Source organism: Pelodiscus sinensis, chromosome 18 (assembly GCF_049634645.1).
Source record: "Pelodiscus sinensis isolate JC-2024 chromosome 18, ASM4963464v1, whole genome shotgun sequence".
Taxonomy (NCBI): Eukaryota; Metazoa; Chordata; order Testudines; family Trionychidae; genus Pelodiscus; species Pelodiscus sinensis.
In genome coordinates this window covers 33,119,472-33,134,688 of record NC_134728.1, presented here as the reverse complement: position 1 = coordinate 33,134,688, position 15,217 = coordinate 33,119,472, and the positions used below count along the sequence as shown (strand labels likewise).

The 15,217-nt window shown below is 68.4% G+C and overlaps 1 protein-coding gene across 2 annotated transcripts in view; it reads right to left on the bottom strand.

The window, feature by feature from the left end:
• ACSS2 (acyl-CoA synthetase short chain family member 2) overlaps window positions 1-15,217 on the bottom strand; it is a 41,513-nt gene that overhangs the window by 8,128 nt on the left and 18,168 nt on the right. For both annotated transcript variants that reach the window (XM_075901485.1, XM_075901486.1), the window contains exons 3-8: window positions 10,285-10,376; window positions 9,653-9,756; window positions 9,358-9,430; window positions 8,759-8,834; window positions 7,234-7,348; window positions 108-245 (exon numbers count right to left, since the gene is read on the bottom strand). In XM_075901485.1, the coding sequence (XP_075757600.1) occupies window positions 108-245; window positions 7,234-7,348; window positions 8,759-8,834; window positions 9,358-9,430; window positions 9,653-9,756; window positions 10,285-10,376 (598 nt within the window). The remainder of the gene's footprint in view (window positions 1-107; window positions 246-7,233; window positions 7,349-8,758; window positions 8,835-9,357; window positions 9,431-9,652; window positions 9,757-10,284; window positions 10,377-15,217) is intronic.

Genomic DNA, 15,217 nt, shown 5'->3' with positions numbered 1-15,217 from the left:
CGCAGCGGGCTCCAGAGCGCAAGTGCCAGGCGGGCCCCGTTCCCATGGTCCGTGGGCTGGTGACCAGGCGGGACTGGCCTGGCCAGGCGCTGGCCACCGACCAGTACCTTGGGCTTCCCCGTGGAGCCGCTGGTGTAGAGAACGAAGAGCTCGTCTTCCGCGTCGCACCACTCCGGCTCGCACTCCTTGCTGGCGTCCTTTACGAGCTCGTGCCACCACCGGTCCACGCCCGCATCCCAGGGAGTCTGCAGGACAGGGGAGAGGGACAGTCAAAGGCCTCCTCGCCCCTCCCTTCTGCCCCCGCGCTCAGAGTTCGGGTGGGGGCCGAGACGACGGAGACACATGAGACGAGTCGGGCAAGTTGCAAAGGGGCGGAGAAAGCCAACAGACATTTTATTTCCCCTGCCCACGAGAGCCAGGGCTTGGCTGGTAAGATCAGCAGGCACCCGGCCCACCTTGCACCCCTCAGCCTGCGGAGCCCGAGGCCAGGGACACGGGGAAGCCCAAAGAAGGAGGATTGTCCAAAGAGAACCGGAGATGTTGCTGCTGGCCAGGATGGTCAGGGATGTCTCGTGGGTGCTGGGGGGCTCCCTAGTCCCTGCAAAAAGGGGATGGATTTCTTGCTGAGTTCCTTCCCTCGGGGCACCTGGCCCCAGCCGCTGGCAGCAGACTGGATCCCGGGCTGCACGGACACTGCTCTGCCCCAGCCTGGCCGCTAAGCCGGGCATGCTACAGAGAGGAGCTGCTGGCCCTGGGTGGGATGTGGGTCGCCCATTCCTCCAGAGGCCTCTGCCCTCCTGGCGCCCCTCGCTTCACAGCCACACGGCGCCACCCAGCCCTGCGGCGCCGTGCAGCACGTGACCCGAGCACCCTGCAAGGCAGAGCAGAGGGCTCCGGACAGCACCTCCGCTCTGGCTTCAGGGCCATTTTTAGCAGCTTCCTCGGTTTGTCCATCCCCTGCTCTAGGGGCCTGTGGTACAGCCGAACCGGTCCTACCAGCTAAGGGAAGGGACGGGACAAAAGGGAGTGTTGGGGGAAGGGGCTGTTGCTGGCTGGGAAACATGGAGGGAACTGCCTGGGCTGAGGGGCTAGGGGTGATGCACCCCACCCCAAGGGGCTGAGACACCCTGGCCCTGACTCCTGTAGCCACCTCACGTCTGTGCTGGGCTGTGTCCTGGAGAAGCAGGAACCCCCCGTTCTACTGGCTGGCGAGTCTGTTCTGGCTGCTCCGGGGGTGCAGGATCGGGGGGACCCCGACGCGCCGTCACCCCGCTACTCCCTGGTTCCTGCAGCTCCAGAGACCCTGCCCACGGCTCCCAACTCGCTCCAGGATGGCCTCTGGAACCCGGCTTCTGCCCCTCGGCTTGGGCCAGGCGGGCGCTCATCCCAAACGACACGGCCTGGCCAGCCAGGCAGGCGGCCCCAGAGACTCCCCCAAAGGGCCTGAGGGATCAGCACCAACTCCCCTGGCTCGAGCACCCAGTTCCCTCCCGCTGCCGGCCCACCCCCGGGCACAGCCGGTCAGCGCAACCGGAGGTGTGCCACGCCCACGCCCACACCCACCCCCGGGCACAGCCGGTCAGTGCAACCGGAGGTGTGCCACGCCCACGCCCACCCCTGGGCACAGCCGGTCATTGCAACCGGAGGTGTGCCACGCCCACCCCTGGGCACAGCTGGTCAGTACAACCGGAGGTGTGCCACACCCACGCCCACCCCCACCCCCGGGCACAGCCGGTCAGCGCAACCGGAGGTGTGCCACGCCCACGCCCACCCCCACCCCCAGGCACAGCCGGTCAGTGCAACCGGAGGTGTGCCACGCCCACGCCCGGGCACAGCCGGTCAGTGTAACCGGAGGTGTGCCACGCCCACGCCCGGGCACAGCCGGTCAGTGCAACCGGAGGTGTGCCACGCCCACGCCCGGGCACAGCCGGTCAGTGCAATCGGAGGTGTGCCACGCCCACGCCCACCCCCGGGCACAGCCGGTCAGTGCAATCGGAGGTGTGCCACGCCCACGCCCACCCCTGGGCACAGCCGGTCAGTGCAACCGGAGGTGTGCCACGCCCACGCCCGGGCACAGCCGGTCAGTGCAGCCGGAGGTGTGCCACACCCACGCCCAGCGCAGCAGCAGCTTGCCAGCAGGACCAGGACACCTGGCTGCCGCCCAGCTCTGCCCACCGACGGGCCACCCGAGAGCAGGCGGCCAGGCCCACGGCCCTGCTGGGTTACTACAGGGCGGTGGCACCAGGCCATCGCCTCCTGGATGAGCACACACTGTTATCAGCTGAGAGCCCTGCCTGCCAGCTGGGGCAAGGGCCAGGCAAGCTCCTGCCTGCTCAGATGAGCCTTCTCCGTCCAGACAGAGCCCCCGGGGCAGCCCTTCCCCGGCGGGGGAGTTCCCCGGCCCGCACTGGAGGGTTGGCCGGCGCCGGGGGTCAGCAGCGCTCTCCTCGCCCAGACCGGCCGGGGACGGCAAACGGGGACCAGGCGCGAGAGTCACTTTCCAGCACAGCCCCTGCGGGCGGCCGCCGCTGACCAGGCTGTCTCCGCGCCACCCAGCGGAACCGGCCGCTGCCCTAGCCACTCACTGGGCACCGGGACGGGCAAACCCCACACAGCACAGGAGACAGGCTCCGCAGCGCCGCCGCCGCCCCCTCGCACGTAACACGAGGCCCCGCCCTGCCCGGCCATGCAGCCGCTGTGCCCGCGGGGGACGCTGCCGCTGGATGGAAATTCCTTCGGGCGGGTCTCTCCGGGTGCTCAGTCTCCTGTCGAAAGCCCGGAGGGAAGCAGAGGCCCACACTGGCGCTTGGGCCGTGCCCGCGCACGTGGGGGCCCCAGGCTGGCCCAGCAGCCAGCACTCCCGGTGTCTGGCCGATGGACGCTCAGCCAGGATCCTGCCTCTCGCTGCCATCTCCAGAGCCCCTCCCCTCTGCCAGGGGCCACGTGGCCCGGGACACAGCTGATGGGACGCCCAGGGAGCGCCAGGCCCAGGCCCACAGCAGCATCGCGGCGCACTGGAGCGGATTCCCCGGGGGAGGCGCTGAGCACCCTGCACCCGCCCAGCCAGGCGGCAGAGAGCCTGCTGCTTGATGGTCCAAGGTGCCCAGGCGCCCAGGGCCAGTCGCACACCAAGAGGGCGGCGCGCTGCTCACCAAGAAGCCCAGCCCAGCTCACCAGGCGCAGCACGGCCAGGCAGGCTGTGACGGCACGTTGGGATCCCCCACCTCCTGCACCCCCGAAAGGGCACGAACAGACTCCCCCAGCCGGTAGAACAGAGGAGTTTATTGCTTCTCCGGGATACAGCCCAGCACAGACGTCACCAGGTTACAGGGCAGGCCTAGGATGCCTCAGCCCCCCTTGATATGGGGTGGGGGGTCCGGCTTCTAACCCCCCAGCCTGTTGCTGAGGCTGCTTCCTCCATGCTCCCAGACAGAAACTAACTCACTCTCCTCCAGCCCTGCCCCCCAGCCAGGGGCAGCATCCCCCTTCCTTTGTTCCTCTCCATGGGGGGTAGCTGGTCAGACAGGTTTGGAGCCCCCTTTGCATAATGACCAGACAGCAGAGGTCACCACAGCCCTAGCAAGGCCCCCCCACTACGTCACAGGCCAACACCCGGCGTCTCCCCAAAGCTCGGCCCGCCAAGCCCTTCCCAGGCTCGCGAGCGACCCCCTCGCCTCTGCGAGCTGCAAAACTGAACCCCGGGATGGGCAACTGCAGCCCACTGGGGCCACCTGGGACCTGCACCCCCCGCAGAGGGGAGCCCCGCACTTCCTAAGCCCCCCCAGAGCTTGGGCTGTGAATCGGCTGAGTTATAGCCCTCCACAAGTGGGGGAGGAGTGGAGGACGGACTCTCCCCCCCACCCCTCCCTGCACTTGCCCCAGCCCCCCTCTCCCCAGAGCCCAAAGGACCACTCACCAGCCGGTCGAGGGGGTCAAGCTCGGGAGGGAGGGGCTGGAGAATGAAGTCCCCCCTCGGGCACTCACGGGGCTCTCCGAGTGCCGTCCCCGCGGGTGTCGGGGGTGCCCCTCGCCGGCCGTCAGAGCCTTTTCTTAGCAGCGCCTATGGCCCCCCCCTCCCTCCCGACTGCCCAATCTGCTGCAGGCTCCCGAGCACCGGGCCCCCCGTCCCCAAGAGCCAGTCTCCCCTCTGGCGCGCCCCACTCCACAGCAGGGGGCTTGGACTCGTGCTGGAGCGAGGGACGCGGGAGCAGCCGGTCCAACCGTGGCCGCAGGGCTGGGAGCGTCTCGCTGCTGCCCGGTCGTGTCCTGCACCGTGCACAGGCGGCCTTGGCGCTGGCGGGTCCCCCGATCCTGCACCCCCGGAGCAAGAACAGACTCCGCCCGGCGTAGAACGGAGAGGGGTTATTGCTCCTCCAGGACAGCCCAGCGCAGACGGGATGTGGCTACGGGGCCAGGGCCAGGATGCTGCAGACCCCAGGGTTAGGGTCCATCACCCCTAGGCCCCAGCTTAGCCTCCTCTCTCCCTGCTTCCCAGACAGCCCCTGCCTGCCCCCCAGCCAGGGGCTGGTCTCCCCCTCCTCCCTTTGTCTGTCCCTGGGGGGCTGAGCCTGGGTGCCTGGTTAATCCACATTTGGGAGAGTCAGTGAGAATCTCCCGGCACCGTGCAGGGGCCCCGGGTCGCAGAGCAGACAGCCCCCCACTGCGCCGCACGGGGCTATTAGGGAGACCGCGGTCTCGGCTCCGGGTTGGCCCGTCCACGCCCTCTCCACAGGCCGCCCAAGGCTGGCTCTGTCAGCGCTGCTGGCTCCGGAAGAGCTCGGCCCACGGGCAGGGGTCCCACTGGGTTAACGCTCGCTCCCTGGGGGCAGTGGAAGCCCGAGACTCGGCCTGGGCCCCGAGTTCACAGGGCGAGTGGCTCAAGGTGTTTTCCCAGGAGGCCATCTCAGGCGCAGCGCCCTGGCCTGGCCCCACGAGCGCGGCAGCACTTCTGGGCAGGGCCCCGGAGCGCCCACGGGAGGCTCGGCTGTAGCCAAGCTGCGTCTCAGTATCGGCTGCAAGGCTAAGTGCGGCCTGCAAAGATCTGGTCACTCCTGAGCCTCTCGCACTGTGTGCTGGCGCGCGAGGGGGGGGGGGGGGGGGGGCGCCAGCAGACACCAGGTGGTCGAGAAGTGGGGAACTTGCAGGCAGCGAGGAAACAGCCCTCGTGTCTGAGGCGAATGGAATTAGCAGCATTGGCAGAGCCGTGGGGACAGGCAGAGACCCCCTGGGCCGCCTGACACCCCCGCGAGGGCAGCCCCGGAGAACACCGATTGACCCGCAAATCCAGACTCCAAGGGGCACTGACCCGTGTAAGAACGGGGGCTCTGGCCATGGCCTCTGGGTTCAGCCTGAGGAACCCGGCTCCTCACTCAGCCTGGCCTGGCCAGTAAGACACACTTGAGCCACGGCGCACTGGGACCTGCACCATCTGCAGGACGTGCGTGTGGGCGTGCTTGTGTGCGTGTGCCTGCTTGTGCGTGTACATGCTCGTATGTGCGCGTGCTTGTGCGTGTGCACGTACATGCTCGTGTGCGCGTGCATGCTCGTGCACGTGCTTGTGCATGTACGTGCACGTGCACGTGCGCTCTCTTTCCCTTTTGTGTTGTTAGGAAGTGCGGCGTGTCGCGAAGCTCCTGGGGATGCGTCAGAGCCTGACACTCCCGGTGTCACTCTCCTTAAATCCAGGAGCGGGCGTGGCCACACGGTGACGCTCTCGCTCTCCTCCCTTCGAGACAAAACACGTTGTTTGGAGGAGTTGGGGTAACTCCCTGGAAAAACGAGGTCGAGGGAAGGAGTCCGGAGGGGGGGGGGACTTAACGTCTCTCTTCTCTCGTTTTCCCAGCGGAGCTGGGACCTGTGCAGCGGCGGAGGGAGCGTTGTCCAGGCTGTCTGCGAAGGAGGGAAGGCCGTGGCAGGCTCCAGCGGCCGCGCGAACAGGAATGGGGGGCTGTGCCGTGCGTGCCAGCACTAGGACTGACACCCAGAAGCGCTGGAGGGAGGGGCAGGAGCAGGCAGGAGCAAGGCTCCAGCGTCCCAGTGCACAAGCAGTGTGGAGGAGGGGGGGGGGGCGCGCGGGCTGCAGGGGGAACCTCGAAGGGCCGCACGTGGCCGGCGAGCTGCCCAGATGGTCCGGACGGGGCGTGGCCCTGCCACGAGGGCAGGGATTGGACTTGATGGCCTCTCCAAGCGCCTGTGAAAGTTGCTCCCTGCCCTGGGAGGGGCGAGCACCCGATCCAGTAGAGCCGGGGGCAGCATCGGCCCCAGCCCCGCGTCCCCGCGGCGACAAGCCGAGAGCCGCAGGACCGCAGAGCCAACGTTGCACTTGCAGCCCCGAAGGAGGGGCGGGGGCGTCCAGCCAGCCTCCAACCCGGCACCTTCCCGTTCCGCCCAGCCACCCCGCCCACTGCCGCCGGCTTCGCTCCCAGGCACGGCGGAGCCAGGCCCGGAGCCGCGATCCTCAGGGCACAGGCGAGAGCTCCGGCGAAGGGCGTGACTGGCAGTGCGGGGGAGCTGGCAGCGGGGCTCCTGGGCTGCGCACGGGCACCACGCGACTGCACGCCCCTCGGCAAAGCACGGACACACCACGGCCCGAGCGCCTCCCGCCCGACGTGGTCTCCATGCGGCTCCCTGCGGCCCCTGGCCCGGAGCGAGTCGTCAGCGCCGCAAGGGCGCTCCGCACAGAGCTCCCGCCGGGCTGGGCAGGATGGGCCCAGGGACCTACCTAAAGTGGGAGCTCCCCTCCCAGGCCCCCTCCGAGGGCAGCGGGCCATTGCGAATCGCTGAGAAGCCCCTCGCCCGCCCCCCTGCCCGGGGAGGGGCCGCTCGCCCGAGGGCCCCCGGTGGTTTCGAAGGCGGCTGGGTTCTCTCGGGGGACGCCCTGACCCCCAGCGCGCTGGACGCTCGCTGACAGAGCAGGGCCCGGGGCTCGGCCCAGCGCAGCTCACGCCAAGCGCCCGGCAGCTGCAGCTGCTTGACCTCTCCGACAGGCGCTGGGTTTGCTCCAGGCTCAGCTGACGGGGCGGCCGTGCCGGGAGAGAGAGCAGCCTGCACTGGGAAGGGGGGAACGGAGCCGTGGTGCCTGGCACCAGCGGGGCTCTAGGAGTCAGGGGTGGGCGGGGGGTCCCTGCGAGGTCACGTCACACGGTAATTCGGGGGGGACAAGAGCAGGAAGGCTGCGGACGGGGCGCCCCGAGACCCTGAGCCATCCCTTTGGCTCCCCCCGCGGGGACTCACCGGCACGTCCTGGCACAGCCTCTTCAGGGGAGGCGACTTGCCGCACCTCCCGCCCGACACCAGCGCCTCCCTGCCCAAGTGCTTGACCACGATGCAGGTCCTCAGAGGGGCGTCCCTGCCGAGGGAAGGGAGGGGAGAGGAGGGGCCATCAGCCTGCGCCCGGCACACGTGGGCACTGCCCTGCCCGGGCCTGCCGGCGCCGCAGTCCCCAGGCAGCCGCGAGCCGCGTCGGCTCGCTCCCCAGCCGCCGGCTCCTGGGCTAAGCGGAGGGGAGTCTCCGTCTCTCCCTGGCGCTGACACCGGTGGCTCGGCCCGCGGCGGCGCTGCACAGCGGGGCAAGGCCCACCAGAGCTCCGAGCTGGGCTCCCAGCTGCTCGGGACGGCGTTTCCCAGTTAGCGAACCAGCGCGGGGGCATCGGGGAGGCCGGCTCCAGCCGTGGCGACCGAGCACACGTGCGACACGAGGTCAGAAGGCCTGCCGCGGGGACCCGGCCCAGAGGCACGCTCAGCCCCGCCGCTCCGAGCGAAGGGGTGTCTCCGCGTCTCTGGGCGCACAGCAGGGCTCTCCCGTGGCGGGTCGCTCACTTCCAGCCCTGTGGCCGGGCCGTCTCCGACGGGCACCAGCAGGCGCCCACAGAGCGGGCAGCGCTTTCCGAACGACCAGCACCAGCCAGCAGGCCGCCCAGTGCGGCACTCCTCGCACGCAGAGCCCACCGAGCAAGGGCGACGAGCCCCCGGCCACCATCCCACACCCAGGAGCGGGCCCAGAGCCCCGTGAAACCCAGCAACGCAAAGCTCGGACGCCCCCCGCCCCGCCCCGCCCCGCAGGACGAGGCTGCAGGGTCAGGCGGCTGAGCCCTTGTCACAGGTGGGGGATTCTGAGCCACTGCGCAGAGCAGGGACCCAGCCGGGCAGCCCCTGTGCCTGGCTGAGGAGAGGGAAGGAAGCACGAGGCGGCAGCGTGTTGGTCAGGACCCCGCGGACCCAGCGCCAGCCGGAGCGGCCGCTGTGAGGGGCCGGGGCTGGGAGGCAGCAGAGCAGGTCGGCCTGCGTCCCTCTGCCACCGTCTCCCCGTGCTGGTGCCCCTGAACGACTGTTGCCCCGCCCTAAGCCGGTGCCTGGGCCTGCCGGAGCTCAGCCTGCGCCCAGGCCTAAGCTCCCTGAACGGGGAGGAGCCCGGCCGGAGCTAGGGCCTGGTGTACCGGAGCACTGGGACCCTTCGTCACCCTGCCCAGAACCAGGGCTCGGCCCGAACACAGGCCAGAGCGCCCCAACCCGGCCTGGCCGCCCTCCAGGCCCGCACCCGGGCGTTTCAGTAGGAACCCGCTGCCGCCAGCTCCCTGCCACGGCCCTGACCGGAAAGGCCCCTCCCGCGCTGGCGCACGGGGCTCTGCCGCGTGGCAGGAACCACCCCGTACGGAATTCCCCTGCCGGCCCAGAGCCGCCTGCAGCGCGCACCCCCCCATGGGCGGGCGGCTCCGCGGCCGCGAGGTGCATCGCGCCGCGCCCTCCGGCGGGAACTCACTTGTCTCTGCACTTCTGCAGGGCCTCGTCCGCGATCTGCTTCAGGTTAATCAGCTTGTCCCCTCTGTAAAAGGCGTCTGCAACACAGCGAGCGAGTCCTCACCCGGGCCCTCCGCCGGGGCAGCCGGGCGGGCGCACAGGGGGGCCCAATTCCTCCTGGGGACGGGTTCAAATGTAGCCTGCCCAGACCCCCTGGGGACGGCCGGGGGGAACAGCCTGCCCGGCCACGTCGGCCTTCCCCGCGCCCCGGCGGGGGGAATGGCACTGCCGTTGCCACGGAAACCCCGGCTGGGCTGCCGGGCAGACCTCACGGCGCCCCACACGGACGGACACCCTGCTCTGCCAAGTGCAGACCTGCAGCCACCCGGCCCCGGGTCAGGGCACCACCGCAGCGATGGCAGCCAGCGGCCCCTGGGCCTTTCCAAGACGCCGGCTGTGCACAGCGCTCCCAGCGCTCCCCGGTCATCAGAGAAAGGGAAAGTCCCTCCTGCACTGCCAGGAGCTGCCCAGCCCGGCTCGGCCGCGGGACGTCGGCTCCCGTCACCAGCCGCTAGCAGAGCTGCTGCCGTAGCATCGGCCCAGGCCAGCCGGGGGCGTTACCTGCCGTGATGAGGAGGGAGCAGTTGGAATCGAGGATCCGTTCGCAGAGGGATTCTGCAGAGAAACCTGCAAACTGACAAGGACACAGTCATTCAACTCGGAGCACAGCGGGAACGCCCGGGGCTCCCCGTGGAGCAGGACGGGGGGAGGGGCCCAGGGCGGTGGCGGAGCAAAGCAGGAAGCGCTCCGCTTCTGCACTCCGGCCTTTTCGCAGGGCACGGGCCCTAGGAAACGGCACCACCCACGTACCCACTGCCCACCCCCCCGCCGCGGCTCCCCGCTGAGCACGTCCTACCACGATGGAGTGCAGGGCCCCGATCCTGGCACAGGCCAGCATGGCCACCACCAGCTCCACGATCATGGGCATGTAGATGGAAACTCTGTCTCCCTTCTTGACGCCTGGCAAAGAGAAGGGCGATTTCCCAGGCTGGCAGAGCGCGGTGCCCGCTGCTCCTCACAAACCCAGCAGGAGGGGAGGGGTCGCCGCCAGCCACGTGCCCCTCAGCGGGCCCCAGGCGAGTGAGCGCAAGCTCGTGGCTCAGCTGGCGGGCGCAGGGCCCTGCCGAGGGCTCCCAGGGACATTGGCCTCGGCGAGGGACCCCAATGCTCCAAGGGGGATGGCGACACGGCAGCCCCTGGCCCGGCTACGCCAGGTCCCTGCAGACGCACGATCACGCCCGGGCCCCTGGCTGGGGGAGGCGCCAGGAACGGTTCTCGGGTGCCAGCTCCCTGCGCAACGGCTTCCGGCTCCAGCCAGGTGCCGGTGCAGCTCAGCCAGCCACAGGGGGTGGTGGGATCGCCCGCTCAGCGGCTCTCAGCCCTTTGGGGACGTGGGAACCGGGCCCGGGGTACAGGCCGCTGGAGCGCCTGGCGCCCCGCCCAGAGGCAAAGCCACCTCCCACATGCGAGCCGGGGCTCAGCACGTACCTTGTGCCCGCAGGACATTGGCGAACTGGCAGACCTGGTGCAGCAGCTCGCTGTAGGAGATCACGGTGGAGTCCCCGGGTTCGTTCCCCTCCCTGCGAAGCCAGAGAGCACAAGGGAGTCGGGGGGGGAGCAGCAGCTGGGGAGCTCAGCACAGCCGGGCGCCTCCAGGGACTGCCCTTCAGAGCAGAAAGGGCCCAGCCTGCCCAGCCCCAGGGGCCACGCTCGCCCCAGCAGGAGGGTGTATCCGGAGCCAGAGCCCGGCTGAACCCCCGCTCCGGGCAGGGCAGCCGGGAACGCACCGAGCAGCAGGAACTGCCAGTGCCCCGAGGCCAGGCACTCGCGCTGTGCTCCAGCGCGCACCGGGCCTCTTGCACGGCTCCCGCGCTCCTGGAAACCAGGCCAGGCCTCGGCCCTCCCGCCCCACCAGCTGCAAAGAGAAGGCCCAGGGCAGGGCAGAGGGCTCCCTTCCCCCGCACTCCTGCCCTGCCGCGCCCCAGGAAGCGCCTGCCGCCATGCAAGACACCCAGGGCCTTGTTTCCAAGCGGATAACCTGCTGCAGCCACCCCAGGGACGCGCACAAGGCCGGGCGCGCGGCTACTCGAAGGGTTAACGGGGGTGCAAAGAACGCCAGCCCGCAGACTCAACGGGGGCCCCTTCCAGCCGCCGGTCCGGCCAGTGCACAAGCAGCAGCCACGTTCCCCGAATCGTCAGCCCCCCCCCCGCGCGGCCAGGGTCGGCCCGAGGGTTGGCGGGGCCCTGGGCAGAGCCTGCGCCCGCCGGCCGCCGGGAGGAGTTTAGGCCCCTCGGCACGGCAGGAGGGGAATCGCTTTAAAGCGCAGCACGTTCAGCACGGCCCAAGGGCGGGCTCTCCCCCGTCCCAGGCAGCGTGTGCTCAGAGCTTGGGCAGCCTGGCTGGCTTGCAAGGGGAGGGGGGAGCAGAGCCACAGCCCAGGGCTAGGAAGAGGCAGGTGGGTGGACACTAAGACCAGGGGTGCCCCAAATGTTTGGGTGCTCTACGCAGCTGCAAACGGGTAAGGAGGGCTCCGGGCACACAGCATGGCCCTGGCAGGGCGTCAGACGCACGAGAGGAAACAAGCGCTGCTTTGGGGGCGAAGACAGAACCGTCCCCCCGCGCCCCCAAGGCCACCCTGCTGCAGGGTCCCGGGGGCAGAGTGCCAGCGTGGGAGCCCGGCGCCAGCAGGTCCTGCTGCTGAGTCCTAGCTCACGCTGGGCCCTGCCCACGTGAAACAGCAGCGCGGCCGACAGTGGCGTGCACATGCTGCCCACGCACTGCCTCTATCCGCACGCAAGTCTGCAACAGGCCTCCAGGCACTGGCAACGGACCAGGGGTGTCTGCCTGGCAGGTGCAATTCAGTGTCAGACGTGCCCAGGAATCCCTGCTGGAACACGCAGGGTATAAAACAGCGGGGACTAAATCAGCTGTTAACGCTCAGGAGAGATCTCAAGTCATTGTGGAGAATTCCCTGAAAACATCCACTCGGCGGGCAGCGCAGCCAGGAAAGCAAACAGAATGTTGGGAGTCATTAAAAAAGGGAGAGAGAGCAAGACAGAGAATATCTCATTGCCTCTGTATAAAACCAGGGGACCCCCACATCTTGAACACGGCGTGCAGATGCAGTCACCTCATCTCAAAAAAGACTCGCTGGCGCTGGAAAAAGTTCAGAAAAGGGCAACAAAAATGCTGAGGGGTTTGGAACGGGTCCCATCTCAAGAGACATTAAAAAGACTTGGACTTTTCAGCTTAGAAAAGAGGAGACTAAGGGGGAGTTTGATGGAGGTCTATAAAATCACAACAGGTGTGGAGAAAGTGAATAAGGAAAAGTTATTTACTTGTTCCCATCATATAAGAACTAGGGGTCACCAAATTAATTTAATGGGTAGCAGGTTTTAAACAAACAAAAGGAAGTTTTTCTTCACTCAGCACACAGTCAACCTGTGGAACTCCTTGCCAGAGGATGTGGCGAAGGCCAGGACTTTAACAGGGTTCAAAAAAAGCTAGATAAAATCATTGCAGTTAAGTGCATTAATGGCTATTAGCAGGGCTTGCCGAACTGCGGCAAGCCCTGCTCGCCAGCCGCGCTGTCCGACAATCTGCGCATGCGCAGATCGCCCGAACCCGGCTCTTCCGGGTTGCCATCTACTCGCCATGGGCGAGTAGATTGCATTATTTGTTGAGCCCTGGCTATTAGCCAGGATGGCTGAGGAATGGGATCCCTAGCCTCTGTCTGTCAGAGTGGAGATGGATGGCAGGAGACGATCGTTCCCTGTTCTGTTCACTCCCTCTGGGCACCTGGCATTGGCCACTGTGGGCAGACAGGACTCTGGACTAATGGACCTTAGCTCTGACCCAGCCTGGCCGCTCTTATGTCTTGATCACGGGCCAGCGTGGCCGCCTGCAAGGCGAGGCCAAACACAGGGTGAGAGGGGAACTGAGGCCTGCGCAGGAGGCTTGGGCCCTGCAAACGCGAGACCGTTGTCAGACATTTCCCGCCCTTGCTGAGCTCGGCTCTGCTGCCAGGGGAGGCGCTGGGCACCCGTCTGTGAAGAGACCTGCTTGGCGGGCGGGCAGGGCGGGTCACTGGCAGCAGATGGCACCCCCGGGCAGTGGAGCTGCCAACGCTGCCTAGCGCAGCTCACTGGGCTTGTGGGGCAGGGAGCCGGGTAAAGCTGCCAGGGCGTCTCGGGACCACGGCGAACCCGGCCCCCTGCAGAAGGGAACAGCAGGGCACAGCTCTTCCGCCCACAGGCCCGGGCAGCGCGGGGCCAGGCTGCACGAGGCGGGAGCGTGTCCGGGCACAGGTGCAGCGTGGCCTGGACAGCAGGCAGCTTTGCTGTAGCCAAGGACACGGAGCAGCATGTCTGCCCCCCCGCCCCCAGGCTGTCTGGGGAAGCCAGCCACATCGTGGGGTGACCTAGAGGCGGGAGACGCAGCAGACGAGTGAAGCCCTCGGCGCCTCCCTCTCCTGCTGGCTGGCCTGGCTCCCTCCCCAGGCGGCACTTGGCTGCATTTAATTCCTGGGCCATTAACACATTCTTGCATCAGCAGCCAGCTCCAGCTCCCGCTCCCGCCCGGGCAGGGTGGTGCCTGCTGGGCTCAGATGAGCTGATCAGTCCACCAGGGTGCAGCAGCCAATGAGAGCAGACAGCACAGCCACCCAGCGCTCTGCCCAGGGTCAGAGCACTGGGGAGACGGCCACAGGGCCGGGAGAGGGAAACCGAGTCAGAGGCCAGGACAGAAGGGAGCACTGAACCCTCCTGTCACGCTCAGTCCAGAGACCTTTGCTGCCGCCACCCTGGAGCAGATCAGCGAGAAACAGCCCCCGGGAGAACCCGCAGCCCTTCGCTGTGAACGTCACCCCCTGTGCCGGCCGCACGTGCCAGGACTCGCCAGCTGGCCCCGGGCTCCTGCAGACAGAGCGCGTCGCGCTGAACAGCCACAGCCAGTGCCCAGGGCCTGTCCCCGGCCTCCCCCTCGCTCCTGGGGCCTTCGGCAGCCCCCTCCCACGGGCCCGGCTGGACTCGGCCTCCCCCAGCAGGCATCCCGGCCAAGCACGGCTGGGCGCTTCGCTGCCCCGTTATCAGCCCCTCTGGCACAGCCCCTCCCTGGTCGGTCCTTCTCCCTGCCTGTGCACTGACCGCGCTCACACACGCCGAGCCCCGCCAGCTGGCTCCCTCGGGGACAGCTCACCGCCCCCGCGTTTCGCCCGCACGGCTGCAGGTCAAATCGTCCCCCACCCCACAGAAAACCCACTGTCCCCCCGCCCAGCGCCGCTAGCGGCCACGAGCACCGGGAACCTCTTTCCTAGGCGTGTGGATCGCGCTGGCTTCCCAAGGCACGGAGCCGGTGGGCACTTCCCGGCCTTCTCCTTTTCTCTGCCCCCAAGGCAACCAAACGGGAAAACGGCCGTCCAGGGCCCTCCGCTGAAGAGGCACCTCCCGCAGCCCGACCCCCGGGAGCGGTTAGCCAGAGCCCAGGCGGGTGCACTGGAAGGGAGGCAGGTCTGGGGCAGGAGGCTCGCACGCTCTCGGCACGCATGGGGAGGGGAGGAGGAGCCGGAGGACGCGCCGCGGCAGCCACCCCAGTCCAGCAAGGCCGCCGCGGTAACGGCAGTGATAACGCAGCAGCCGGCCCCAGGAAGCCTGCCCCGAAGGAGGGAGGGAAACAGGAGACGCTGAGGTGCCAGGAAAGCAGCCTGGGACCAGCCCAGGAGACCGGGGGGCCAGCAGGGGCCACAGAGGAAGGGCTGCCAGCCCAGGGAGAGGTGGGCAAAAGCCACCCCTCAGCCAAGGCCCAGAGGAGGCTGCACGGGAGCCCGGCAGAGCTCCGTACCGGGCGGGGCGGGGGGCTCTGGCACAGGCCGCCCGAGAGCTCTGCACATGGCAAAGGGCCACCCCTTCGCCAGCAAGGTGGGTGTCTGAGGGAGCGGGCACAGGAAGTAAGGGCTCCCCCGGCACCCACCGCCCCGAGGGATGCCAAGCACCTGCCCCCACACGAGCCAAGCACCAGAGAGGCCTGGCGGGCCCCAGTGAGCCCAGGCCAAACCCCACAGGCCCCATGGCAGGGCCATGGTCCAGGCTGGCGGGGGAAGGCGGAGAAGCCGAGCGAGGAACAGGGAGCGCTGCCGGGCTGTGGGACAGGCCGCTCCCAAGGAGGCGCGGCCCCACGGCGCGGAGCAGCCGGACTGCGCCTATGTCAGAGCGTCACCCCCCCTAGGGCAGGGTGTGACGGACCGGGCCGTGTCTGGGCACAGCTGAGGGCGTCCGCTCAGGGCGAAATGCTCAAATCCAGGGCTCCTTACAGCCCCCAGACTGGTGACCTCTCCAAACAGGCCACAAACCAGTCCCACCGAGCGCTTCAGCAGCCTGCCTGAAGCCTCACGAAGCAAAACCCCTCCGACACCCCAGCAATATC